At 39.6% G+C, this 27,455-nt stretch overlaps 1 protein-coding gene across 2 annotated transcripts; it reads right to left on the bottom strand.

Moving 5' to 3' along the window:
* On the bottom strand, window positions 1–24,819 carry castor2 (cytosolic arginine sensor for mTORC1 subunit 2). 2 transcript variants are annotated; one of them, XM_084940912.1, is made up of 10 exons: window positions 24,775–24,819; window positions 24,478–24,618; window positions 14,991–15,061; window positions 13,176–13,369; window positions 10,169–10,301; window positions 8,703–8,826; window positions 6,857–6,967; window positions 5,830–5,912; window positions 3,286–3,380; window positions 1–2,752 (listed from the first exon to the last, which is right to left on the bottom strand). In XM_084940912.1, the coding sequence occupies exons 2-10, from the start codon at window positions 24,588–24,590 to the stop codon at window positions 2,690–2,692; spliced, it is 987 nt and encodes a 328-aa protein (XP_084797038.1). In that variant the 5' UTR covers window positions 24,591–24,618; window positions 24,775–24,819; the 3' UTR covers window positions 1–2,689. The 2 variants fall into 2 exon arrangements, with proteins under 2 accessions (XP_084797038.1, XP_084797036.1); XM_084940910.1 differs by lacking the exon at window positions 24,775–24,819 and having other exon boundaries at window positions 24,478–24,768.
* Between the last annotated feature and the right edge of the window lie 2,636 nt (window positions 24,820–27,455).

Genomic DNA, 27,455 nt, shown 5'->3' on the forward strand with positions numbered 1-27,455 from the left:
TCAAAAAACAGCTAATTTATTTTTTTTCATTTATTCCCCCCCACACACAAAAGAAGCTTCAAATGAAAGGCTTTCTCTTTGAAATGCAATCAGAAGAAATAACACCTTCCTCATGTTTTAACACTGATAAATACAGATTATCTACTAATCAAATGTGATCAGAGGAGAGGCTGCAGATAGGTGGAAGGTGGTGTGAAGAGAAGAAAACAAAAAGGAAGAAAAACATCATCACCAACGGTTAATACCAACAGAAATCGTTCCATGTGGACAAGATCTAGCTAAAGAAAAGAGCCCTCTCTGTGTTCACATCAGTACAGCAGGTCTGTGGGGGTGGGACCTGCATTAAAGTGCAGACTGGAGTAGGAGAGGGGCAGCTTCAAGACCAAAATGGACACCAGGGCTCGGAGTGTAACCTTCCTTCCCCTGTGTGAACCGTAGCTTATGTTAGCACACTTGCACTGACATTATTCTAGCTCATGGAAGTGGCTCAGTAATTTATTACTAGTGTCGATGCAAATCTTTTCAGCGTTTCTCACTCCAATGCACACTGTGAGCAACACGGTCACTGGAAAGTGTCGGCGTAATTGCTCTCAAACATGAGAGTTTTTGGCAGTTGGAAAACGGGTCATGCTGTTAGTACGATTGCCATCAAAAGCAACTATTTAGTAGTGAACGGTTTCTTTAAATGAGACAGATGCTTGTGGAGGAACTTCTGTTACTTTTACCGTGTTCAGTGTTGTTGGTATGCGCTTATTTGAAGTATTGACAGGGTGGAGCTAGCCGCTCCCTCCTTTTCCCCCGCAGCCTCTACTTTCATACTTTTGAACACAGACCTGCATTGTAAAGTTAATGCATGGCGATGTGGTGGGATCACGAATCCACCTCAAAAGATTATCTTTGGGTTGTTTTTTTTTAAATCCATCAATCAAATCAATATCAGTTGGAGTTTCAGATATATTTCTGGGTACGAGGAAGATTGTAAAGGTAATTTGAAATTTTATGTGCCTGGTATAGATCTGCACTGATTATTTTACTAAAGCTGGGCATACACTGTGCGATTTCTTTCAGTCGTGTTATTCAGCTCACGCTCAAACTGTGCGACTGAATCGCAGGGGTTAGAAATTCATAGGTCAGGATGCTCTGATGTGACCTTTAGCTTGGTAACATGAAGTGAGGTGTTAATCGCTTCTCAGGTATACTACACAATGCACGACACATGATTAAGGCTAAACTCAGGCCGATCCCCAAGACGGTCGCACGAGTGAAAAATCATCTCAAAATGGGCCAAAAAAAAAAAAAAAAAAAAAAATCACACAGTGTATGCCCAGCTTTACACTTTTTAATGGCTATTTTTTGCATTTTTAAATTTGTATTCTTATTTTTTTTAATACAAACTAAACCAATTAAAATCAGTTTCTTCACGTCCACTGATTAATACTCACTCAGTTTGAAAGATGAGGAAGATAAGTGGAAGAGAATGGCTGGATGGAGTTCTTAATCAACACTTTTCAACCCTCCATAAAAAAAGAAAAACCCAGATTGATTTCAGTGTGCAATTTTTATGTTTTAAATTAGATTAACTGACACAATATGAACAAAGAGAAATAACATGTCTAACAATTTAGAGCTAATTTAAATTTAAATTTAATTTTGTGGCAAACTGAACCTAAATTTGGCACATAGTGGTTAGTGTGGGAGTGGTTGTAATGCTCACATGCTAGTGTTTCAGAGGTCTAATGAGCACCATGTTGACCATTTCAGGTAACAAATAGTGTGCAGAAGAGGCTGATGGGAATGTCTCAAAATAAGAGACGTTTTGAACTGATTGTGACGCTGTGGGAGAAGTTATTAAGAATACGTCAACTGGGAACTTTCTATATCCTATCCAAAATCAAATAAGAAATCAACAACCTCTCACAAAATTGACGCCTATCAGCCAAATCGCTGAAAATAATCAAATCTACAGATCCTGATTGGCCCGTCGATCATATTGCTCACAGTGTGCATGGATGTAACTTATTAAATGCACAAAAAAAATGATTCACTTCACGTTTCGCCAGACTGATTTTAAGTCTGGGGGACTTCAATAGTCAGATCGATGATTAAAACACGTTCAACGACGACTAAAAAGCAAAAACAAGCGCCAATGCTGGCTGTCTCCTTCAATTGCACATGTGCAGTATTTTAGACAAAGGCATTGGTTTAGGCATTCAAACATCTTGGCACTGAGGAAAAAATGACCTGTGGAAAAACAAAGCAAACAAAAAAAGGAGAATTTGATAACTATATATAATAATTATTTTGCTTTGAGAGTACATTCGTCATCTTTCCATGAGAGGAATTATGTAACTAATACAGTAGGGTGCTCAGGAGGGTCAGGGAGTGGGAAGAAGCAGCTTTAGAGAAGAAAAGAGACAGTTTGGTAAACTAACACAAAAACTACCAGAGCGTGGAGGTGGAGGGGACTTGGGCACGAAGGAAGGCAAAGAGTAGTTGGGGGGGTAAAGAAAATGGTTGAGTAACAAAGGCTTCCCTAACATACTGTCACCCTCCTCTCTCCCTCCATCCTTCCTTTCAGAGTTGACCCACAGTAGTCCGCTAGCAAGCTCTTGGCACTTTTTGGACATGATAAACTTTTAAACAAAATGACTTTGGAGATGGTAGTCGTCATCGCTTTCTCCAGCTTCCTTCACTGTGCAGCACTCTCAGTCCGCAGTGCGCCAATCACACTTTGGATGTTTTCTTCAGGAACCTGAAGAAGACGCAAAGTAGCTGATTAGAACTTTCTGATTGTGTTTTCATTTGTTTTTGATGGCCCCAAAAACATCTGAAAAAGCTGAAACAGTTTCTCTCCAGCTGCTTAGGGCCTATGCTGATGCCATAAACTGTATATAAAAGATGGACGTAGTTGCTACGATCAGTGCCTAGTGTCTTCTTAAAGCCTCAAGTTGAAGGTTTTCTGGAAGTGAAAAGCAAGAACTAAAAATCTTGACTTGAAACTAGTGAATTAAGTCAATAAGAAAGAGTTTACTGGAGTCACAAAGCCATTTTCCCAAAGACTTCTATACAAATCAGACAAGCGACCCGCTGCTGGCCACAGGAAAGAATGCAAGTTTAAAAACACCTTTGCACTGGCTTCACTCTTCAGACCCAGATGCTATGCATGTCCATCTTTTATATACAGTCTATCATGGTGTCATGAACTGGTTAGACTAACCAAACAGCCCAACAATTACAAACAAGTTGATTACAAACCAAACATATGCAGTAGAAACTGTTTCTTACCAGGGCGTGGTCAAACTTGAAGGTGCTAATGTAGTAAGCTGGAATGTCAGCCGTCGCCAGCGGTTCTGATATCTGAGCCACGATGCCGCACTCATCTGCAGACCATTAAAGACACGTTCTTTAACCTCTCAACAGGCCCCACAACCACTCTACAACTCATTAAAGCATGTTGATAAATACAATACACATTAATCATGATAACACATTTATTATCCTGATTAGAGCAGCCAGGTCTGAGGTCTTCTTGTGAAATTCTGGCTTTTTAACTATTGCATTTTTGTCTGCTAAGGCTTCCCTTAGCCTGATTTTTGATGCTCAGGTAAGCTGTTGAAGGTGTTTATCAACTAACATAAGCCTCTAACCAAACAGAAAAATGAGAAGGTCTACCGACTTTACAAAGGAAAACTATAAAACAACACAGCTGCTGCAGATTTGTCTCAGCAGTCTGAGTGTGTCTGGGAGGAAAACTATAGGATTACACCCACATATTTGGTCAGCAATAATAAAATTTCATTTATTTGAAGCCAGGAAGGAAAGCCGACAAAAATACAAATAAATGTTAGTTCACAGACTTCTCAGTATCGCAGCTTTATGCACGGGGGGAATCTGACAGATTATTACTACTCCATGAAATTTCAGGTGTGTGTAAGACAGGTGCAGTTTTGTACTTTCACCTGCTGCCCTGGTGTTTAATGGTCTCACAGCAAAAAAAGAAATAAATACGAAAAATATAATTTAAACATAGGTTTAACCTACAAGTACAAATAGGTGTCTTGTTTTAGGATCATACATTAAGGGCAACAGGAAAAAGTTCCTGGAAATAGTCTTTTTTTTATTGTCTGTTTAGGGTTAGATAAAGACTTTAGATCTTCCAGGAACAGTGACACAGTTTTCAGTGGTGATTTCATACCTGTTAATCTTTTATCTCAGGTATAACCTGCACAAGTATGGCAATCTACCCTGGTAAAAAGCGACACAAAGTGCTTCACAGTAATATAAAACAGAAATACATAAAATACATTAATAATAAAACACACAGCACAAATCTAATTAAAAGCCAATCTAAATAAATGAGTCTTAAGCTGCTTTTTAAAAGAATAAATACAATCAAGGCAACGTAATGATGGAGGGAGAGCATTCCACAACCTGGGGGCCACCGCTCTAAAAGATCTATCACCTCTGGTTTTAAAATATGTTCGAGGGACTACCAACAGCCTTTGATTAGAAGATCTCAGGCTGCGAGAGGGAGCGTGGGGTTCTAAAAGATCAGAAATGTAAGCAGGGGCATCACAATTCAAAGCTTTAAAAGTCAGTACCAAGATTTTAAAATGAATTCTGAAATGTACTGGAAGCCAGTGTAATGAACGTAACACTGGTGTAATGTGCTCTCTTTTTCGTGTCTTAGTTAAAAGCCTTGCAGCAGCATTCTGGACTAACTGGAGACGCTCAAGATTCCTTTTGCTCAAACAAAGAAAAAGGCTGTTACAATAATCTAAGTGAGAAGAAATAAAAGCATGAATAACCATTTCTAACTCAGACTTAGACAGCAAAGTTCGCAGTTTGGAGATGTTTCTTAGCTGAAAAAGGTAGTTCCTAATTAACTGGCGAGAGTGTTGTTCTAGGGACATGGCAGAATCAAAGATCACACCAAGGTACCTGAGGCTCAGGTGAACAGATGAGCCAAGAGAACCAAGATGCTGTTTGATTAGAGATATCTGGTTGTCGGGGGCAATAATTAATGTTTCTGACTTCTCAGAGTTCAACTGTAAGTAGTTGTCACCAAGCCACTGTTCAATGGAAGCTAAACATTTAATTAAAGAGGACAGTTTATGGACTTCCATCGGCTTAAAAGAGCAATAGAGCTGAATATCATCAGCATAGAAGTGATAAGACACCTCAGGGAACTGCCTAATTATAAGTCCTAGAGGTAACATGTACAAAAGAAAAAGAATAGGACCCAGAACTGAACCCTGCGGTACCCCACATGTCAGATCTTTAGAATGTGACATAAACCGATTCGCAAAAACACTAAAAGATCTGTTGGAGAGGTATGACTGAAACCACTTCAAAGCCAGACCAGACACACCGACTACGTCCCGGAGCCTGTTAATCAGGATGGTATGGTCAATGGTGTCAAAGGCAGATGTCAAGTCCAACAAAACCATGACTGAGGATGCTCCAGAGTCAGCTGACATCATAATGTCACTAGAGACTTTAAGTAATGCGGTTTCTGTTGAGTGACTTTTACGGAAACCTGACTGAAATTTGTCATAAATTTCATGTGTTTCTAAAAAAGTGGTAAGTTGATCTGCAACTACTTTTTCCAGAATTTTCGATAATAATGGAAGCTTAGAGATTGGCCTATAATTCTTAAGCTGAGTTGGATCCAAACTGCTCTTTTTTTTTTTTTACTACACACTGGGATGGTTATCAAACCAGTTCTGACAACGCTGATCTTGATACTTGAACATGTGCTTTGTTGGCATCAATCTGTAGTAGCATGTGGCCTGCTTCTATCCATTACTACAGCAACAAAAAACTCACCAAATCCTAAAGGTTGCCCTCCAATTCGAACCATTTTCCAAAGCTCACCAGAGGCACTGGTAAAAAGTACATTGTTTGGAAACCTGGAAGAAAAAAACCAGAACAATTATATTAGCTTCAGTATTTATTAAAATACAATTGTACCACATAAAGGCTGGTTAAGTTACTCACTTATGCAACACAAGTGTGGTCATACAATTTCTATATTTCTGAATTGTTACCAATAATAAGACATCATAAACACAGTATTAAACCATTCAGTTCCAGTATTTCATTAACTCTGTCATCTTTAAATGTTTTCCAAGAGTGGCTTTATTTGACCTTTTTTTGCTTTACTTAACAAATTATGGCACCAGGCATGGTTAGCAGATAAAGGTGCATCAGAAGAAGCCACTAGCCACTCAGCACAGTGCAAAAACAGCTAAAGTCTGTGCCTGCTGTGCACCCTGCTGCACTGAAGAAAAGAGCCATTGTAAGGCAGAGTAATTTGGGTGACCCATCCCTTTAAGGCAACACATTCGGTCTTACATAAAACGTAGGGACATTGCTGACCTACATGCTGCAGAAACAAAATCTAAACTTAACAATTCAAGTTCACTCCAGTTGTTATTTTACTTCCACATGGATTGAAGATGTTACTAACCAATATAATGCAGACCTTTTTTTATTCATTGGCAGCCTTTGATCAGATGCTAACACAGGAGAAACCATGTGGGACCTGCAGCTGCTCAAGTTCCTTGATGGCCCTCCTGCTTAATTAGTGTACACTGTTAGAAACTAAGGGAGTAGATGAGTCAGACTGAAACCCACTGTGACTTATGTGCAATACACCCAATAGCTCTGCTTATTGCCTAGCAACAAACTAATCACCACCTCAAACAACAATCAGAAACGCACTCCCCTGCATGAATACAAGCTGTCCTTTTAGTGGGGATTAACAGACAACAAAACCTTAAAAGAACAAGTGTAGTTAATTACACAACAGCAGTGCACATGAAATGTTGAGTGGTGGGTGTTTTTCTTCTACCTTTGTGTTGTCTGTTCATCCATGACCAGAGAGATGTAGCCCTCGATCAGGGAGAAGGAGAAGAAGCGGATGTGGTTTGAGTCTTCACTAGAAGCTCCAGACTCTTTTTGCCTGGCAAAGACAAAAACAATACAGTTTTTGATTGGACCTGTGACACTTTGATTAATTTCCAGTTAACTTTTACACCTTTCTTTTGGCTGCAACAAGCACGCACCGCTTTGCAGACTGTCAAGTGTGTGTCCTCTTACACAGGAGGGAAATAAAAAGGGTCTTAAAGGCCAGAGTGTGAATGGATGGCAAGGGAACTCGAAACGGTCCTCAACTCTCTGTGTTGCCTAACAGCTTGAGTAGGTAGATTGGTTTCTGTTTGAAGAACTGAGGGTTTTCCATTTAAAAAAAGGAAGATTTTGAAGTCCGTGCCTGTGTGCAATGTTGTCCTTGGGTTCCCTAACAATGCTAACAGTGAGAGTTGATGAGGTCATAGAACTGATATCTGTTAAACAATGTACACACTGGAAGCGATTCGCTCGAATGTGTCCATCAGAGACCATAGAAAGTGGAAGACACTTGACATCTTCAAGCAACTACAGCTGGAGACATTAAGTGGACGGGGCCTGTGATAAAGCCTGTGATAAAGGCCCTTCAGTCGAGTGACTGTGGAAAGTGTGGAATATCCAATCTGGGTCAGTGAGGAGTTGCTGCCCCAAGTATGGGAATCTGAGTACCTCTCAATCTTGTTTCTAAGGAGGAAAACAAATCCTATATTTTCTTGCTTTTTTAAAAAAAACTTTACGGCATATTCCATTTGAAATCGGAAGCTAGAATTTCAACTTGATTGCCCTGTCAAGCTGGACTTTCAACTCAGAGAAGCCACACCAACACTGATTTAATAATCAGAGATGGTGGCAGTGCAACAATGTGGACCGGGACTTCCTTTTTTTCCCCTTTTAGTTTATAGAGCTATTTCACAGCAGGTGTTTTGACTGTCAAAAGCCAGAAAATAAGAAAATGCCCATTGAAAGTGCTGTAATTTACATTTCTAAAGTATCCTAGTGAGCCATTTCAGTGAATGAACACAAAACACCTTGGAAGGCCTTAAAATTGCCTCATTTAAGTGGAATGAAGCAGTCATTGTTAATGCCTGCTTTGACAGGACCAGAAAGGTCTCTAATTAAAGTATTACTGCACACAACATATATGTATAAAAACCACCCTCAAATTATGCAGACTAACACACAATGGATGGAATCATTTTACACTATTCTCTCATTATTGTGTGGGGTTAGTCTTACGCTCTGGTGCTGCACTTACATGAAGATGATTAATGTGTGAAAAATATAAAAGATGAAAGAAGGGTTCAAATTGATGCATCACAGGTCAACATATTCTGACACTCAGCCTCTTGTGTGGGCTGAGCTCCAGAACATTTTCCCAAAATGCCACCATTTAGCATCTCCTAATTTTTCCTTCCTTGTCTAGGAAATGAAAGTGAAAATAGTCTTCTATTCTCGAGAAAATAAGCTTTCCTGAATTTTACCCTTTTATACCCATATAATTCAAGGCAGTAAAGATAATTTTTCAGACTTGACAAGGCTCCAGCAGAAGACATCAGATAACTTTAGATTAACTTAGATAATTAGATAACAAAAAAACTGAATACTACTTTCCACTGTGGCCAAACTTCTCTTAATGAGCTAAATTGCTGTTTTATCCCTTTTAGGTAACATCCTACATTTGATTAATAGACTATAAAGAGATGCTGTCCTAATGTTCTCAGTGATTGAGTGAAATCCTGGCAACATGCAAAAGGCCTTCAGAGCCTTAATGAAGTAATAAAATGTTTTACCCTCCAGAGTAAAACATGACGTCCATGAGCAGAGTGGCCACAGAGGGCAGTGTGTCTGGGTCCAGGCTGGTCACACAGAACATGTTGCTGGGACTGGATAAGGGGTGAATGATAGGACGGGGCACTGAAAAAGATAATACATGAGGGCTTAGGAGGCTTCTTAATAAAAGACTACATGGCAATACATTTTCTGATCATCCTTTTTCCATTCATCTGAGCTAGTTTAGACTTCCCTTGTCTGTGCTGGGTGAAAAAGTGAGCTTGAAAACTGCATTTGCCAACATTAAGAAGGAGCTTTCAAGCTCAGCTTGTACACCAACAGGAACAAAACACTTACAAATTGTATGAACAGCGATAAAGACTGTGTGCTGTGTAATTGAAAGCGCCACAGTGCACTTAAGTGGAGCTTGAGTGGAGATTATCCAACATCCGTTTCTGCAATCATAAATAAACCTTTAAACATTAAGGTTAATTAGACACAATTTGATGTATATGTTTGCACATTTTATATTTAAACAGTGCTGAAAAAGTTTACGCATTTATAAAACTTAAAATGTAAGCATCTCACCCGTGATAAAAACAAATCCACAACAAACGTATTATTATTTCAGGGCAGAGAAACAAGCATAATTACATTGTAATCCCATTTTATAGATTTTATATCCCATTTCCTCTGGAGTGGAAACATTTAAATTTTCTTTTAATACGGGACTAGTCTTAAAGGGGGCCAGATTATATTATATTACATACATGCTGTTCCAGTCGTTGATGCTCATATTAAATACTGTAAATGTGGGCCACAAGGACAGGCTTCAGTGTGCAGTAAACACTTAACCACTTAATATGGTGATCTGTGGGTGTGAGCACAGAAGCCCCACCCACCTGCTGTTTTAACATTCTGTGCACGAGGGGCAGCCAATCGAAAGAAAGTGGTCTCAAAGGGAGAAAGAACGGAGTCATAATGGCTTGAATGAACCGAGGTTGTACTATATAAGGTTTGTTTTAAAGAGATACTTCAATAGATTCCAAGAAAAAAAAAAAATGGAGCTGGAAATTAACATAATGGGTCCACTTTAATGTCTGGGAAACAGGACAAATTAATATGCAGAGATTATTACGTTGAAGAAACAAGTCTGAAAACATCTTGTAAGTGCTTTGCAAAACCCATTTCCGATTACAGAGATCTCAGTATCAATATACTATCGTCCAATCGCATTGCGGATTGCATTTGTGCAGATGTAATCTCAAAACCACACAGTGGCGACAATTTGGCTTTTTAAAAATGGATCCGTGTTAATAAACAATGACCAATAACCTGGACGTCTTGGCCCAAGTATTGGCGCTGGACCCCCTCAAGTTGGCAGAAATATTAAAATGGCAGTCCACATTAAAGGCTATTAAAGGCAGGGTGGAAGCATGAAGCTTTTCTCTAGACAGAAATATTGAATTATTTTGTTAACTCTTACCTAGTTTTGGTTTCACAAAGCCATTGGTCACCCCCAGATTGTGAGCAGCAACAGTCTCCCCGTTGACCACTCGAAACAAAGTGAATTCGGAAGACAGAGTGTGCATGACCATCGGGAGGTCTCGCTCTCGAACCTGAGGACGGCAACATGAACGAGTTCAGAGGTCAAGAGTAAATGCTGAATATGTAACAGGGAAGAAATGTCGATGAATTTTCAGAGAAAGCGTTTGATGGGAAATCCCACTCTTATTCTCCTAGCCCGAGCTTTTTTCTAATGAAATGCTTTCATTTATTTTCAGTGTGCCCACTCTCTTGCTCTGCCTAATCTACATTTGCTTTTAATGGCTTCCTACAAAATGGCTTTTGATAATGAGCAGAAAATGGGATTGGGCTGTTCATATTCAGCCAGATTTATATGTTCTGAGGAGGAGCAGAGAAGACAGTAAAGCTGCATTCTTTGCTTTAAACACTGCCTTTAGTTCTGAGTATTAGCATGGGCGGACAAAATGGAACATGGATCTTTGCCTCTTATGCAAACCATGCCGTCATTGTTGAAGGTTTGTTTACAGTCGCATGCAGCTAATCGACAGCTTCACCCTTAGGCCACCAGCGTACCGAGAGTACAATCCTGCATCATTAGGGCTGAGCAATATGTCAAAGCAGGTTTATTTGTTGAGCTCTTTTCATACACGAAGGTAAACATGTGCAACATAAAGCAAAGGAGCATACAACGGTTAGAATTAGAAAACAAAGCAAATTGAAACGCAAACAGACCAAGAAAGACATGAAAAGCGAGAACTGGCCATGAGCCAATGCTTTTAAGATGATTATTGTTACAGTCTAATCAGATCATCATGATATGACTCACTCAAAAGCATTTTGCATTTTTTGGTCCTTGTGTAATTGCATTAAGAGCGGGGTTCACGAGCACGTGGCTTTGATATGTATTGTGGAGAATTAGAAGATTAAGTTGAAAGGGTCAAGAAGACCTCGGGGAGCCAGAACTTTTCACAGCAAATTTCAAGGAAATTAGTTTTCCAGATTTCTTAGAAACTAATTGCTGACAGCAGGGGTAGAGAAAAAGACACCAAAATTATTATGGTAATGAAGCAATTAATATTTATATTTCTTTAACTTTGCTGGCTCTAATTAAAACTAAGCTGATCTCTGTTTAAGGTGGGAAGGGATGGGGGGGTGGCGGCACGAATTTAATTGACGTATTAGCTGTCGCTCTTGTAATTGTTGCTCCTGAGAAGCTGGTGTGTGTGGCAGATCTGAGCACACTGACTCAGTCATGATGCTTGTTGCTCTGTTGAAATTGGTGTATTCAACATTTGGGTCAGGCTTTACCACTTTATGTAACACAAAAGATCATAGCAGTGAAAAAATAAAACATCTTAAGCTGGTTTGTCTTTTGGCCTGCTGAGGGATTCAGTAATGCAATGAAACACAGAGTGAAATGAAGATAGGAGATGGCTTGTGGGTGTGGATAACAAGGTCAGTGTTGGACGTTTTCTTTACCTCTTTTCATCTTATATACCAACAATTAGGACAGTGGGAAGGAGCCAGTGTCGAGACAGGAAGCATGCCCCGAGTATGATACCTTAAATTCCAGCAAGAGGCTGATCTGCTGATCCCCTTTATGTAACAGATTATCAACATCAGCACAGGTTTTTTTTTTTTTTTTCCCATTTTCATGAACATGCTGAAGCTGGTCAGCAGGCCTTGTTTTTCCATTAATGCAAGGCAATAAAAAAAGAAAGGAAAAAAGACTCCCTGTAGCCAAAAAGGCATGAGAAAGGATTTCATCCTAAATCAAAAGAAGTGGAGTCGTGCAAGGTACACTATATCCAAGGTTATTGCTTTTTCAAATCAGGCACTGTAGATGTAAACAACTGTGCTGCCAGGAGTTGCATAAAAGACAAATAATGCAACACACCGAGCATGCTAAGAAGCAGATCAACTGTTGGCTCATAACACACAATCATCTTTACTAAACAGAACTGAAAAAGAAACTGCACTTTCAGTTCACTGGGGGGGGGGGGGGGGGGGCTGTGTGAGGCCAAGTGCTGTCATGATACCTGAAGCACAGTCTGGATTCATATCAATTAAAATAAGCAGCGGAGAGGCGGCTCTGACTGCAGCAGTTGCTAGTGCTGTTTTTCTACTTATCGCCATTAAAATACCTGTGAGATCAGAGGATGGTACTACAAACAGTTTACTTCTGATTTAGCTCAGCATGTGATGGAGTGATGGCCTGTTCAGTGTATACAGCTGTGTATTGCCTCTCATCCAACAACTACATACAAAAGATGGGCTACCATGATGTCATGGGTTTGTAAAGTCCCACTTTAAAGTCCAACTTGGACTTGGCATCACCATCTTGGTTCTTGATTTCTGTTCAATTTTATTTATTAGGCGCCAAATCACAGCAAAACTCTGCTCAAGGCGCTTTAAAATGTAAGGTAAACCTCTACACTACTGCAGAGAGAACCAAAACAATCAGACCACCCTCTATTAACAGTCACTTGTTGACAGTGGGAAGGAAAAACTCCCTTTTAACAGGAAGATACCTCTGGAAGAATCAGGCTCAGGAAGGGGAGGCTGCTGCGACCAGTGGGGAGTGAGGGGGAGGGAGACAGGACAAAAGATAGTGTGGAAGAATGAAGGGAAGATCTAATTGTGAAACTGACAGAAGCCTCACCCCAAAAACATATTGTCTATTGTACTCTACATGAAACCATAGTGCAAAACTAGTTTCGAGGTCATAAATTGTTGTGCAAAACGCCCCCTGCTGGTTATTAGAAAGGATATTTAAGGGGCTTCTGTGCCAACCTTTCTCAGAGACTACACCCATTTTTTAATCCTATGGTATTGGTTGATGTCAACTGGGATGGCTCCAGCCCCTCGAGCCGTGTGTCGAGTCATTTTTTTGAGAGCATCACATGGCTGTCGAGACCCACACCATTCACACACAGAACCTTGACATGAACAATATTCACACTCACCAGGATGAAGTCCGTCTGATACGTCGACAGCATGAAAACAGAAATGTTGTGGTCGGCCAGTGGTGCGATGACTGATTTAGCGATTTTGGTGACTCCTATGGGTTGTGAAGTGGATGTGTTGCTACCTCCTGACACCACGTTAAGGGCCACCCACGTGGCATCGGCAACGCTGATGTGCTCCGACTGGGGCAGCTCTGGAAATGAAATCAGAAACAGTTGGGAGTGGAGCTGGTACAGTCTTTTGGCTGTCACAAAATTAAATGGTTAAGATTTGAGACAGATTGTTTCATAGAGGCAGCAACACAGATGGATGGATTTAATCTTTACCAACAACCGCTTTGGAATAAAAAGAAAACAAGCTGGGTATCAGTAGTTTTCATCTGCACTCATTTCTTTCTTTTTTTGATCTGTAATGAAGTCACTTTTGCATGATAAATACAGTTTTATTTCTGACTGATTAGGAATATGATACTTTTAACAGCTTTGAGGTAAGGTCACAGAGCAAAAGCATTAAATATTAGACCAGCTTTTCCCTTTCTGAGTCATTCGTGAGTCAGATTCGTGCCTAGATGACTCTCTTTGTCTTCTTGAGCCATTATAACTCTGAGCTTTAACGTTTATCATTATCCTGTCACTGGTGCCTTTAGCTGTCTAATGACTTCAACACAGAGAAGCCACGGTTGTGTTTACACCAGTGACTGGGATAAAATAATGAACCCCGCAGGTAAGAACCACAGACTGTGTAAATAAGACGTCAATGCACTATCCTCTATTTAACTCTGAATCTGCTCGTAGTTGTTAAAGAAAACGTAAGACTACCACTATCTCGACACAAACTGTTTAATGCAGTCATAGCACAAGTGAGAAGTAGGGTCATTTTCTCATGGAGAAAGAAGAGCTGGACTTCTTTCTAATGGCCATTAGGGGGCAACACATCTGGTAAAAAGAAAAGCTGGCTTTATTTTTTAAACCCAGAATCAATATAAACCTTTTAGAAATACTTTATTAATCCCAAAGGAAATAAGGCTAATAAAGCATAACTTTTAGTTGCTAGGTGAGTTCCGATTCAAGTAAAAAAGAGAACAGGGCTCACCTGGCAATGATACTCCCATAAGTGAAATGTCCAATTACTGTGAGGGACTGTGTATAAAAATGGCTGCAATTTTTAAACTGTTATGTAATACTTTTGTTAAACCCCTCAAATAAAAGCTGAAAGTCTAGACTTAAACCACATGTTGGTGGTTTGATTTAAAAGCTACTGTGATGGTGAAAAGAGGCGAAGTTACCAAAACTGCATCCATGTCCAAATATAATTTACAACATACAAAGTATAATCTACCCAAGACATGTGGACTGAACTGGGTTGTGCACTCATGGGCTAATTATGGACTAATTGTCCATAATCAACATGCATACGGATATATAGTATACATCCATCTTCTTGGGGGTTTCCAGTATGATTTAATTTCACAATGTAGTTCAGTTCAATATAAGAAAGACAATAACCCACAGAGCCAGCCACCAGTAGAAAATACCTGCACCAGTTACGCAACAAATAGCCTGTAGTCTCCAGGGTAACCAAGGAGGGTCACCCTGGAGAAGGGTGTGTAATGACACGGATTCACTCACTCAGCCAACACAGCGAGCAGCAGCTTGGCCTCACATCTATAATGACAAAGTGTGCTCAAACAGTGTCAGCTGAAGCCGCGCGGTGCTGGTGAGAATCATAGATTACACAATGCGACCTTCTCCTGCCGCCTGGTCTCTGGTTGCCACAGTGACTTCAAAGATTAGTATCCACAAAGCGAGGCCCACCTTTAAATCCTTCCTCGTCAACGATGATGGTATAGTCCTCTGGAGTCTCTGTCAAACTGAAAAACTTGCATCTAAATTGGAGGGAAAAGAAAAGGGAGAGCAGATCAAACAGTGGAGAATATATGTGGAAAGTTTAAAAATTATCTAAATAATGTCTCACTGTTTCTCCTTCCTAACATACTATAAACACACACATGTGGAATTAACCTATAGACTGTACAAAGATGATGGTAGTGCTTCTGGGTATAAAATAAGTGCAGGAGGGTATTAAAGACGTATAAAAGTCAGTAAACACAGAAAAATCTGTCTCAAACTGAGCGTTTGGCACAATCTAATCACAAATGCTTATGTGATTATTTGAAACTTTGACCATGTTTAATTTGACCATCCACCATCATTACAAAAAATAAGGAAAAAATTATATTAGGTCCCCTTTAAATAAACACCCACAAGGACCAATGCATGTCTTCATCATCTTCTATTGAATATGAGGCTCACAAACCCAGTGATTAATAAAGTGCTGGGCAGCTTTACCCCTTTCCAACAGACAAAGGCAAATTTTGCTTTGACAGGAATCTCCGTGATCCAGAGATGTTTTTAAATGCACAAAATATACTGAGGCTATGAGCTCAAAACATCTATATATGACAGAAATCCCATTTAGCTTAAAAACCTTATCTGTAAGTACGTTTTAGGCCATACATATACATATACAACTTTGGTATAAGTGTTTGGAATTAAAATCATTTCATTTTAGCTTTGGTTTATCTGTCTAAGAGTTTGGTTTCTTTAACAGTGAGAATTAAAGTCTCATAAAGGCCAGTGTAGCTGTAGATTCACACAAACATTTACTGGAAATTATATAAAGAATCTTTGGTCACTATGCGATTAAAAGAAGTGAATTTGCTGACTGACCACCTCTACACAGACCACAAGCCAGCTGACGTTTGTGTCTTGGACTTATAATTTACCTGACTTACTGCAACTTGCAATGACCTCATGAAAAACTTGCACAAGCATAATTTCAGCACAACAACAGTGGAGACAAAGTCTTAAAGGCAAGTTGTGCCACTGAGCTGAGTCTTGATAATGATCTGAGTAGCTATTTTCCAAGAAATCCTCAGTCATATCTGATTTAAACACTTAAAATGTTTGGCTACTGCCTAAAAACTGATTTGGAAAACCTTTTTCTCCCCCACACACGCAGAGCTCAGTGCCCTCAGGGTCAACGTGTCTGACTCATCCCACCAGAGCACTGGGCAAATGCCATGCTAATTCATATTATGGATGCAGCATGAAATGGACCAGCTTTTATTGTTTAGCACTTTTCTAATCTTATTTGACCACTCAGAGTGCTCTTCACTATGAGCCACATTTACCTTTTTCACACATAATCATACATCACGGTACTGCACTTAAGCACTTTATCCACTTTGCAGCCTCACCTACGGCAAAATTCCAATCATCAGTTAACCAAACATACATGTGTTTGGACAGTAGGAGGACGTCAAAGAACCTGGAGAGACCTCACACAGCCTGGAACATGCACACTCCACACAGGAAGGCTCCAGCCAACCAGGAGGTTTGATCTTGCTGTGAAGAAACAGTACTAACTGCTGCTCTACCAATCTCCGAGGAGATATGCACATAGTCAAACTGTTGTGAACTTGAGATTTGCACTTGTTTGAGCGCTCATATAGTTCAGATTTGTCTGTTGATAAGCCCATCTGGGCAGGGGCGTTACAGAAAAATCCCACCTACATTTCTATTTGTATTTTGATTCTTTTTGACTGCCTTGTTTCTGCATCATCATGTGCCTTGTTGAGGTAAATGGCATATAGAAGTGACAGATTATTAACAACTCAGTGTTCCTCATCAAATTTTGTTAAGAGGACACTTTTGAAAACCATTAGTCAGATCTGACCATATCTGCCTCTTGACATTCAGATCATCGCATTTAAACTGTTCTCAGATGGTAAAAGATGTTAAGAGACAAAAGTGTGCCCCAAAGATTTTTACAACAAATGGAAAACGGTGCAGTAGGAAAAACAACACACACAACGCTCCTCTGATAATCACATTCTTTACACACCAGCTACTGAAAGCTCACACTTCATATTGGCTGAAAGGTGTGAATAATGACAAGAGAATAACAGAAAGGCTCTCAGAGGGAACAGCAGGATTTCCTCCTGGCATTAAATGAGCTGTCAACTGTCACTTTGACTTGCAGGGTGTTTTGCAGAGCGAGAACATTAGAATGATGTGCACTGAAGGCTTTTCTTGTGCCCGGACTGGCAACACACCTAATCAATGACTTACTTCAGTCTTTGATATTGTTCCATCTAGATCAGCTGCACAGATTTACTGTGCTACTCCCGACTGTGGGGGTGATCTCTGAATATTCAGCCCTCATTACTCACATTCTGTGTGCCTGCAAGGAACTTCACAGGGAGCCTTTAAATGAGTTTATGCTGTCAACCACTGCACTGCAAATGTGTTTGTAAAAAGGGCACATATTAATGGAATTACGCTGATATATGATCTGCATAAAGTCATACATCATTTTATTTAGGAGTTGGAGAGGAATTGAAAGAATGTACAGAATAAGAATTTAAATAAGGAGAATATCTCCATATCTTTACATCACCAATGTTCATATTTAGGGCTGGTTATTGACCGAATCGATGTCAGTGGCACTAGAAGTCAGAATCAAACATCTAATCTGGATCTAAGGTTTGTTTAGTCTTTGACAAGATATTTCCTTTTTTCTTAACTTAAGACAGTGGCTTCACTTACATTACAGAGTATATATAAAAGGTGGATGTAGCTACAGAGACGTCAAACCAGACGTGTATTTCCTACACAATTAGTCTGTATTTGTGGTGAAAACTGAGACATGGGACTGGGGTGCATGAAACAAGACATGCCGATAAATTTTATATTTTCCACTCTAATAATAATAATAATAATGAACTCTCTACATAATGGAGGAACTATCAGTTAGTGAGCTCAAACTTCAAGGTCTTGAAGTGCAGTGTGAGACAGCAGTCCTGTTCCGCAGCCTTGGTGAGCTCATCGACACATGAACCACTTCTCCATCTGCTGCAGGTTCTGGTTAGAATGACCCTCCAGCACTCGCAGCCATCGTCACACCAGAACAAACATGCAAGCTGGAGTCCAAGACTGTGGAGTTGGAGTCTGCCCAGGCACAAGATTAGGGTCTCTGGGGATTGACTCAACAGTGATCTGAATAGCCCACCCAGAGGAAACAGGAGTCAGAACAGGCCAGAGATGGCTAATTAGCAGTGACTGAACTTTGAAAATCTGAACGAGGGGATTGTTTCATGTAAAAACAGATAGCTTCTGTGATGAAAATAAAAAAACACATGGCTTGGGTGGCTGGAAATATATCCGGGTGTCGGCGTGTATCTGGAATACAGTTCACTTCGTCACAGTATCTTTTGAGGTGCTTACAAAGCACAATGAGGTCAACAATTTCATGCATTTTGTGGCTTAAATAGAGAAGTGGTGACACACTGGCCTTCCACATATTTGTAAGCTACTAAAAGCAACTTTGATGAAGATCTGTGCTGGGGGTGTGTATGCCCGAGTCCTTAAAATGCAGGGATCAAACATGCTTGTTCACGGTATGAATCGCCCAGTGTTAAGCCACCCTATGTGTGAGAAACACTGGACTCTGGACAAGGTAAGTCCGCCCTCCTTTATCATCCAAATTTGACTATCTCCATCCAATCTGAACCAGGGCCATAATATACAGCATAAGCATCATGCTGTATTCAGTAAGAGTGGGAAGTAGTTATTGAGACCATAAACTCATCAGGAAAGAGTTTACTGAGGTCATGAATCAAGGGAAAGTGATCTAGTAGACTTCTATACAGGTGGAGTTCTTTCTGCAATCGATCTGCTGACCAGAAGAAAGAATGAATAATTAATGCACTTCTGCATTGGTTCTACTCTTCCATCTTTTATATACAGTCTGTGGTTTAAAGATATTTTAAAAAATTTATTGAACTCCTACCAGTTGAAGACTTCAGGTGAAACATTTGCCAGGGATGTGAACGGTGTGATAAGCATTCGTCCTTTTCACCAGCCACTATTTTTTTTTATGTTTGTTTAGCTCAGTGTTTGCAATCATTATATTGCTCTTCATTCAAAGGCAGGCTGTCAAATTTAGAAAGAGAAGCCGCCGATATCCCTACACATTTACATTCAGCTGGAAGGCGAGCCCAGAAAGAATTATTTAACATGGTAAAATTATTCTTCGGGCTGCTTCATGAAGGGGTTGCATCTCCTTATACCATCTCCTTATTCTGTCAGTGTCGTCTGATTGGAGTGTTCATAAGAAGCATTTTTAATCCTGCCTAAAACTAGAAAGACAGTATTGGCTCCATATAAACACAGAAACACTATATCCAAAGACATGGCAGTCTATGAATCCTGCATAGAAATCTGTTGTAGAATAATGAAATGCTAAAGATGACAGCTGCCTTCCTCCTGCCTTTAAGAGCCAATCAACAGCTGAACCAAGAAACATATTAAGCAATCAAGTTGAGTACACAGTAATGGTTCACAACTGTCTCACCTGTGTGGTGGCAGGTGTTTCACTCTGCTTGTTACCCTAGCAGCTTAAGAAAATGTACTTTTTTTGTCCTACTGTATCCTTTACATGACTCTGCATTTGTTCTTGTGGGATGAGCAGTTGATTGTGTTGGCACTCACTACATTGATTTTAAACTGTGTGCACGCAAGAACGACTATAACTTGATACTATTTTGGCATATGCCAATATTCTTCCAGTGATACGTGGAAGAATACTTTCATATGATTACATCTGAAGATACTTTGCATTTCATTCTACTTACTTCGTCTCAAATATAGAAGCATCAAATTTCACTCTAAAGGAGAACCACAGGGCATTTCCATCAGCTGGCTGCACTGAGAGGTATGTTATGCAATCACCACATGCTGGCATCGAGTTTCTTTCTTAGGACTGCTAGGAGCATGCTTGAACGTTTCCAGGACTGCAAGTTTTTCCAGCTTTGGTCAAGTCATAAAATTTGATTAATTTCTAAATAGAGTCAATTTTGTAAATGTGAGCAAAAATAGACAAGGCAAAGAAGATGCGATGGTCTATGAAAAAACTACAGGAAAAGATTGGATTAAAACTTTTTAGTTCTCAAATCTGGAAATCATTTAAGCATGCATGCATATTATGTTCAGTGGAAGAAGGAGGCACAGAAGAGAACTATGATAGGGATGAAAGAACACTGTTGTAGGGGCTTATCAAAGAGGAGGCACGAAGGGGTGCCGAGGTTGCTGCTTCAACAACATTAGGTGGAGGATGGGAGAGTACAGAGAGGATTCATGGGGAAAGCAAAAGAAACAACTACAAAAAGAAACAAATTGTAAAACCAGTGTCCTCTAACACTCGTGTCCTACAGTCAAACAATGAATTTATGTAATCATTAATAGATGGCAACCACATAAACCTCCAGCTTGAAACACAGTGCATGACTTAGGGATGTGCACAAATCACCAAGTACTGTGTACAAGTAAGGCTGAAAAGAGTAAGAGTCCTTTAAGCTATGATTACTCAATCAAATAAAATGAAACTTTAATATGTTCCTCTGTTTCTCTGCCTTCCAGCAGCATTCATGTAGGTTTCCCTCGTACACTGGGGAGGAAGTACAGCATCTGGGGGCCTTTGTGAAGGAGATTTTGAGCACCCAGTGCATTTTCTTTTCTGCATTAACTTAAAGTTAAAAATGTCTTTATTTAAATACGGGAAAAAAACCCAAAGACAACAGAAAAATCCAGCACCCTACTGGAAAAACATGTATTATGTGTCAAATTCAAATAAGTATAGTCAGCTTTTACTCAAAATTTTCACCGCTATGTCAACACATATACAAGCACAGTTTGAGCTTGTTGTTGTTTGTGTTTGTCTGGCTACAGATGTGAGTGTGAGTCCTCAGTCACATGGGCTTCGAGACTGGTTGTTGACCACTTGGCAACCACCGGTTGTTAGGGAAAAGATGTATTCCCCAACTTGTTGCGCGTTGTTGCTGTGAAATCAATTGCTAAAACATTAATTAAACACTCCAGTTGGCAATAGTGTGATTGTGGTCGAGACAGAGATTGTTACCTTTCCCACGAAACATTCAGTGTTTGTATGAACTTTCAATGTTGTTGACTGAATTTAAATTCACATTTTGGGAGTAAATAAGACCTTTTGCTGAAGAAAAGCACTCACGCTTGTCAGTGGCATTCCTCTGGGTAATGTGATTATTTTTCTAAATAAGCCATCTGCTTTTTACACGATTTTACTGCGAGAGATAAATGCATGTGTTCTAAATATTAGTTTGTAAGTACTCCCCGCATCGTCTCTGAAATCTACACCCATGTTTGCAAGAGCAGATCTGTAATCTGAACTCATGCTTGTATTCACAATCCTTAACTGGCTCTCCAACAGGAGGCGGTGGTGGGGGGGATTTCACAACAGACAAGTGCAAAACGCCAAGTTAAAACTGAATGGAAAAAAACAAACAAAACAAAGTTAAGTGAAGCTTCTTTCTTTGCACCCAAACCAGCCGTTTCTGCTGTACCACCAGAGAAAATGGACGAAGTGCATTATCGCACCCACAGGCAGCACGCACACAGGAAATGCATGCAACACTCTGCACTTGTGAATACAGTGAGAGAACAGCTCTTTTACATATATCCATTTAGGTGGCTGGAAAATTTGATGAAAATGGAAGTGGACTAGCATTGCTTTTCTTTTTTTCTACTCTTACTGACCTCTCAAAGTCAAAGACATTCATGCAGCACTTCACACTATGATTTTAACTACCTCACATCCACGGCCAATTCAGAATCACATGCGTGCCTTTGGATTGTGGGAAAAAGCCTGAGATAACCATGCAGGCAACCTCCAACCAGAAAGCTGACTAGGAGATCAAAACCTAGGACTTTGTTGCTGCAAGGAGACAGTCCCAACCACTGCACCACAGTGCACCATTAACTGGACTGGGCCGAATGAGAATGTCTGATGAGCTTGTCTTATTTCAGATTCTGATTTAGAGCTTGTATAACTTTTGTAGCTCTTTTTAAAATTTGATTTTTTTTGTCCCTTTCTAAATCAAATCAAAGTAAAATGAGATAAGTGACAATAAAGTGCAAAATCACCTGACAAACAACAGTTAGTTTAAAGAAAACAAACAAAAAGACAAAACCACAGGTGTCGTGTTTCCTGACACTGACACATAAGTTCTGCATTTCCTATTTTACCACACCAGTGTGTGGTGGAAACAATGATTACTAAACTAAAAGCTCAAAACTATGACACTGCACTTAAAACAGCTGATTTTTAAAGTAACTAACACCTAAATACTCAAACTGAGGCTTTTGGGGAGTGTCACATGGCTGTAATCATAATCAGTGCACACACAGTAAAGGCAGCGAGTCTCTGTTAGTTTATTTGGTAGGAATCTAGGCATTTCTGACCACATGACTGAGAAAAATCTGTGTCCAAAATCCTATAGGGATTTTTGTTTGTACAATTCTAACACTTTAAAGTCAACTTTTGCTATGACCACCTTTATTTTTCTACACAGACTGAACTCTCTTAGATAAGTTTTCTTGTCATTTCTTTAGGTAGTCTTCAGGAATAGTTCTCCAGGTTTCCTGAAAGACAATCAAAGCTCTTCTTTCAATGTTGGCTGTCTTTTTACCCATTTTTCTGTAAAGATGATCTCACACTGCTTTAGTAATGTTGAGGTCTGGGCTCTGGGGAGGCTAATCCATGACTGATAGTGTCCATATGTATTTTTCTATGTGTTTACTGCTCTGACAGTGTGTTTGGGATCATTGTCATGCTGAAAAATGAAGCCGTTGCCAATCAGACACTTTTCAGAAGGTATTACATGTTGGATCAAAATCCGATGTTATTTTTCTTCGTTCACAATTTTATCAGCTTTGAGAAAATCTCCAACACCACTGGCTGAAATACAGCCCAAAACCATGACTCCACCATGTCTTAAAAATGGCCTTTGGCACTCACTGTTGTCTCTCTCTGCTGACCTGCATACATATTGATGAAGATTTAAACCAGCATTTTCAAATTTGGTTTGAAAATGGTCACTCCATGAGACCTCCTATGTCAGGTCTCATCATCAGTTCCTCTGCTATAGATGAACAAAGCCGATGTCCAAAGAAAAACTTTGAAAGACCTTTCAGAAAGCCTGCAGAACTACTGCACTGGACCACTTAAAAAAATATAAGGAAGTCTGGCTTTATGGAAGCAAAACATAAAGAAAGGGGTGGCCGAGACTTTTGCACAGTACTGTAAGTAGATGTAATCAAAAATGAGACAAGTCCAACAGAGAGGGGCAGCTGGTGATGGCATTATGTTATTGAGTCAAAGAGTTGTAACTATTTGACTGAACTGAGTGGTTGATTAGATTAAGCCACTCTTTGACGCAACTGTTCCAGCAAAAGTAGCAAACATTTTACAGTCTCAGCTTCCAAAAACACGAGGATTCAAGTCCCCCTCTGTTTTAGATGTGACTGTAGTATTTGCTGAATTTTGGCTGATGGTTGGTGCATTCCTCCCTGTTTGTACAGACCAATCAACTATTAGATTAAACAAAAGCCTAATCTGCTGATAATGAGAACAACAGCCGCTGCCGTGCTCCTTGAGCTAATCTTAATTACATCAGGTAATAATCAGTAATCTGACTGTTATTATTTTTGTTGTTGTTGTTTTTAATCAGTAACTTCTCCTCAGTAAATAGGGAGACGTGATTGCCACCTCACTGCCACACTAGGTCTGTCTTTCCCTCTTGTAAAATAGCCAGGAAGAAAAAACACACACACACACACACACACATACACACACAGCCAAGAGTGTGAACTAATTTGCTTAGGCTTATTTTAACAGAGTGTTAAAAACTGCACAACAGAGCTATGGTAAGTGTACAGGCCTGCTATCCTGTCACTGCCAGGGGTATTTAAATGAAAGTTTCGCCAGGCTGACTGGCTGTTAACATCCACTCAGCTGGACAGGATTCAGCATATATAGAGTGTAAATGTCCTCTGCTGCTTGCTTAAGTTTTTCCTGATGTTGTTATAATAGTCCTGACAGAGGTAAAACACCCCCCACACACAAACACACACTTCTGCTGGCTACAACCCAGCTACAGATGGCACGGAGCTACAAAATGACACTACAGAACAAGGATAGGCCTGGAAACTGGAAGCAGAGACTATTAAACATACAGCCGCATTTGTGAAGGACCTGGCTGGAGCACCAGCGAATACCGCTACCTTCTGTAACACAAGCATACAAGTCCATGCAGCCCCGGGCATTACTTTGCTCTAATGTTAACAGTAAACAGCACTTAGGACAATGGAAAAACATTCAAAGGTTGTGTTTTTACGTGGACGTCACGAATGGGAAGTTACCTACCTTGTTTTGGAGGCCAGGAAGGCGAGTTTTATTAATCCGTGAGTGCAAATCTGGATCCCCTCTTTCTCTATACTCGCCACTTTCAAGCTGTGCTCTAAAATATGAAGCTCCATCTTTTACGTCTTCTCATTTGAGGAAGGACTAAAATGTAAAAAAGAAAGAAAAAAAAAGCTAAATATTTTCAAATTAGATGCATGAATAAATAAATACACTCAGAGGGCAGGCCGAGACGTATTTAACAGAGAAAGAAGCAGGGCGACAGGGTGGAATAAAGAAAGCAAAGCGGTAAAAACGGACCTGCTGTCAAACCTCCAACGGAAACGTTGGCACTTCCTGTCTGGCTTTTTCAAAATAAAAGCGCCCGGCAGCTGTTTTTTTGTTTGGGTTTTTTTTTTGCCAGGGAGAGGAGGCTCCCAAATGTTTTATCTGCCTTAAAAAATATCCGTTCCAAGTCTCTGCTAAGTCTTATATTATCTGCTGTTTATATCTGCTGTCTTAAACTATTATTATTATTGTTATTATTATTATTAGTAGTAGTAGTAGTAGTATAAACATTTGCATAAGTTTCCCATTAAAAATAACTACTACCTAGTTTGTGTCTCTTAGATTTGAGGGTTATTATTTTAATAATCTTGGTAATTGGCTCCAAGGTTTATTACCTCAGTATTCCCAAATATATCGACTCTACCACCTTGAAGACTCATTGATTTGAATGGATAAAGGCAGTTTTAATGTGGTTTTCTTTTCTATGCCCTTACTTTGAAGAAAAATGTACAAACGGAAGTGGCTTTCTAGCCAGCTTCCCTCAGCTTGTCGGCCTTCTTAAATGGAGAGCAGAGGACCGCTGCTCCCCGTGTTTGCTCTCCGACTGGAATAGTTAGCAGCTGGTTGGAGTGAAACAAACAACTTGCCATTCAAACGCAGGGGGCGGGGCTGCAGTGTAGCGCGGCAGTATGGGATTTGTAGTTTTTGTCCGCAAGGTACAATAAAGGGTGCCGCTACAAAGCAGAATAAACTACAATGATTAGTGGGGGATTTTTTTTTTGTCCGTGTGAGACTGACCAGGAGAACCACCGCTGCCACCAGTATGTGCTTCCAGCAGCAAAGCCTCCAAATGCAAAATAACCTCTGTATGTTCTAATGCAAAGATATGTTGTATATTTTATATGTATGTAATATAGGAGCATATATAATAAAAATACCTTTGTTTTGGAATTTTCCCATAGATTGTTTGGTTGCCATGTTGCTCTTGTAATGGCTTTCTGTGCACACATTAAGTCAGTACTAATGCATGGAATTAAACAGCACCAACATAATAAAATCTGAATAGAAATAGTCCTTTAAATATGTACAACTAAGAAGCTGCATTTTCAAAATGTGTTCAAATAACTGTGGAAAAAGTACTGATTAAGAAAATTCATGATATCAGAGTTTTATAATCTGCTTACATCCTGTTCATCAGAGTTCACGTTATGAGTTAAATGCTTGGAACAAAGTAAGGAAGCTTAAATCTCAGCAGAGGGTTAACTCTTACTCAGATTATAAATACACAGCCCAGAATAACACACTAGAAAGTGTTAATGCAATCAACTGTAACTTCTTTATATTTTAAAATATACCAGATGTACATGCACAGAGGCTAAAAGAACTCTGTTTCTCTGTGTTTCCAGAAAGATGAAAATATTTGGGGAGGAGTCGGCACGACCAAAACCTATTTCTGCTTGGACTAAATGACATAAATGTAAAAAGGAATCCCAGTACTTTTTAAATGTCAAAAAGCTCATAGAAAAATAAGACAAATAAGTTAATGCGACTTTTGGGTTTTGGACCCTGAGTTTTGAGTTTTTGCGAGTTGACATTTTTGGATTGTGAGAATGTTTTATGATTAGGTTTAATCCTTGTCTATTTGAAATATGGGGTTGTCAGCTTTTTTGTTATTTATTATTACCTTTCTTGTAGCCTATTTAAATTTTGCTTATTTATTAAAATCCTGCATTTTAGGTTTTCCTTGGGGTTGAGGTTTCTGTTCTTTGGCTAGCCAGTATTTTGTTTCCAGGCTTTCTTTCTATGTTCCTTTGTGTAGTACTTCTGTCCTCCCTTGTGTCAAATTATCCCCTTGTTCCCTGTTCAGTTGCGTCTTCCTATTTTATTTTGATAACTGTTGTTCTATGTCAATTGTGTGGTGTTTACGTCTATCCTTTATATCTGTTGTTTCCAGCTGTGCGTCCCACCTATTGTCTCCCCTCTTGTTATCTTGTGAGTGTATACATTGTCTCTGACTCGCTCTGTTCATGGTTGTGTCATCCCTCTTTGGTCATGACTGTGTAAACCTCAGCTCTGCAGCTCTCATCTCTGATTTCTATAGTGTGTTTGAATCTCCTGGTGGGTTTGTATTCCCTGGTGATGTGTAGTGTTTTGAGTCACGTGATTCCTTCCCTGATTGAAGTGAACAATCACCTTTAAATGCTTGCTCTAAGTTACTCCACCCTCCTGTGTTCTAGACTTGGACTGTCAACAAATATCTCACACAGCCATACTTGACGTAATCACGGCCTCATTCACTTGTTCTGACATCTCTTTCGAGCTCCTATTAAGAATTCCAGTGAAAGTCTGCAAAATCCAAATCCAATCCATCCCAGAGGTTTAAATGATTCGATCCTATAATGTGATTAAAAAGTGTTCCTTTCATTTATTTATTTTTGGGCAGTGTACTAAGGTGTGTTTTTACACATTTTCAAAACAATAATCTAACCTCTTTATTCTTGAGGTGTATCAGAGGCAGTTATGTTTGCATGGAGCATTTTATGTCTTACATTTGTTGCTCCAGTTAATTCATTCAGTTTTATTTTCCCATATAAAATGTAAAGTGAACACATTGCTATTTGTTGCCATGTATTTCTTTGTCTTAAGTAACCTTTCTCAGCTTCCTCATTTCGTAACACTAGGTATCTTTTGAGTAGCAGTAAGGGGCACTCAGA

This window comes from Perissodus microlepis, chromosome 10 (genome assembly GCF_051167445.1).
Source record: "Perissodus microlepis isolate ML-2025 ecotype Zambia chromosome 10, ASM5116744v1, whole genome shotgun sequence".
Classification (NCBI taxonomy): domain Eukaryota; kingdom Metazoa; phylum Chordata; class Actinopteri; order Cichliformes; family Cichlidae; genus Perissodus; species Perissodus microlepis.

What these genes read in the sequence shown, in the direction of transcription:
- castor2 (XM_084940912.1), bottom strand. Translation starts at nt 24,590, where the DNA reads ATGGAGCTTCATATTTTAGAGCACAGCTTGAAAGTGGCGAGTATAGAG. An exon ending in TGACGAGGAAGGATTTAAAG is followed by an intron (nt 13,370 to 14,990) that starts GTGGGCCTCGCT and finishes TTTCATTTCCAG; the next exon opens with AGCTGCCCCAGTCGGAGCAC. An exon ending in TCAAGTTTGACCACGCCCTG is followed by an intron (nt 2,753 to 3,285) that starts GTAAGAAACAGT and finishes CGTCTTCTTCAG; the next exon opens with GTTCCTGAAGAAAACATCCA.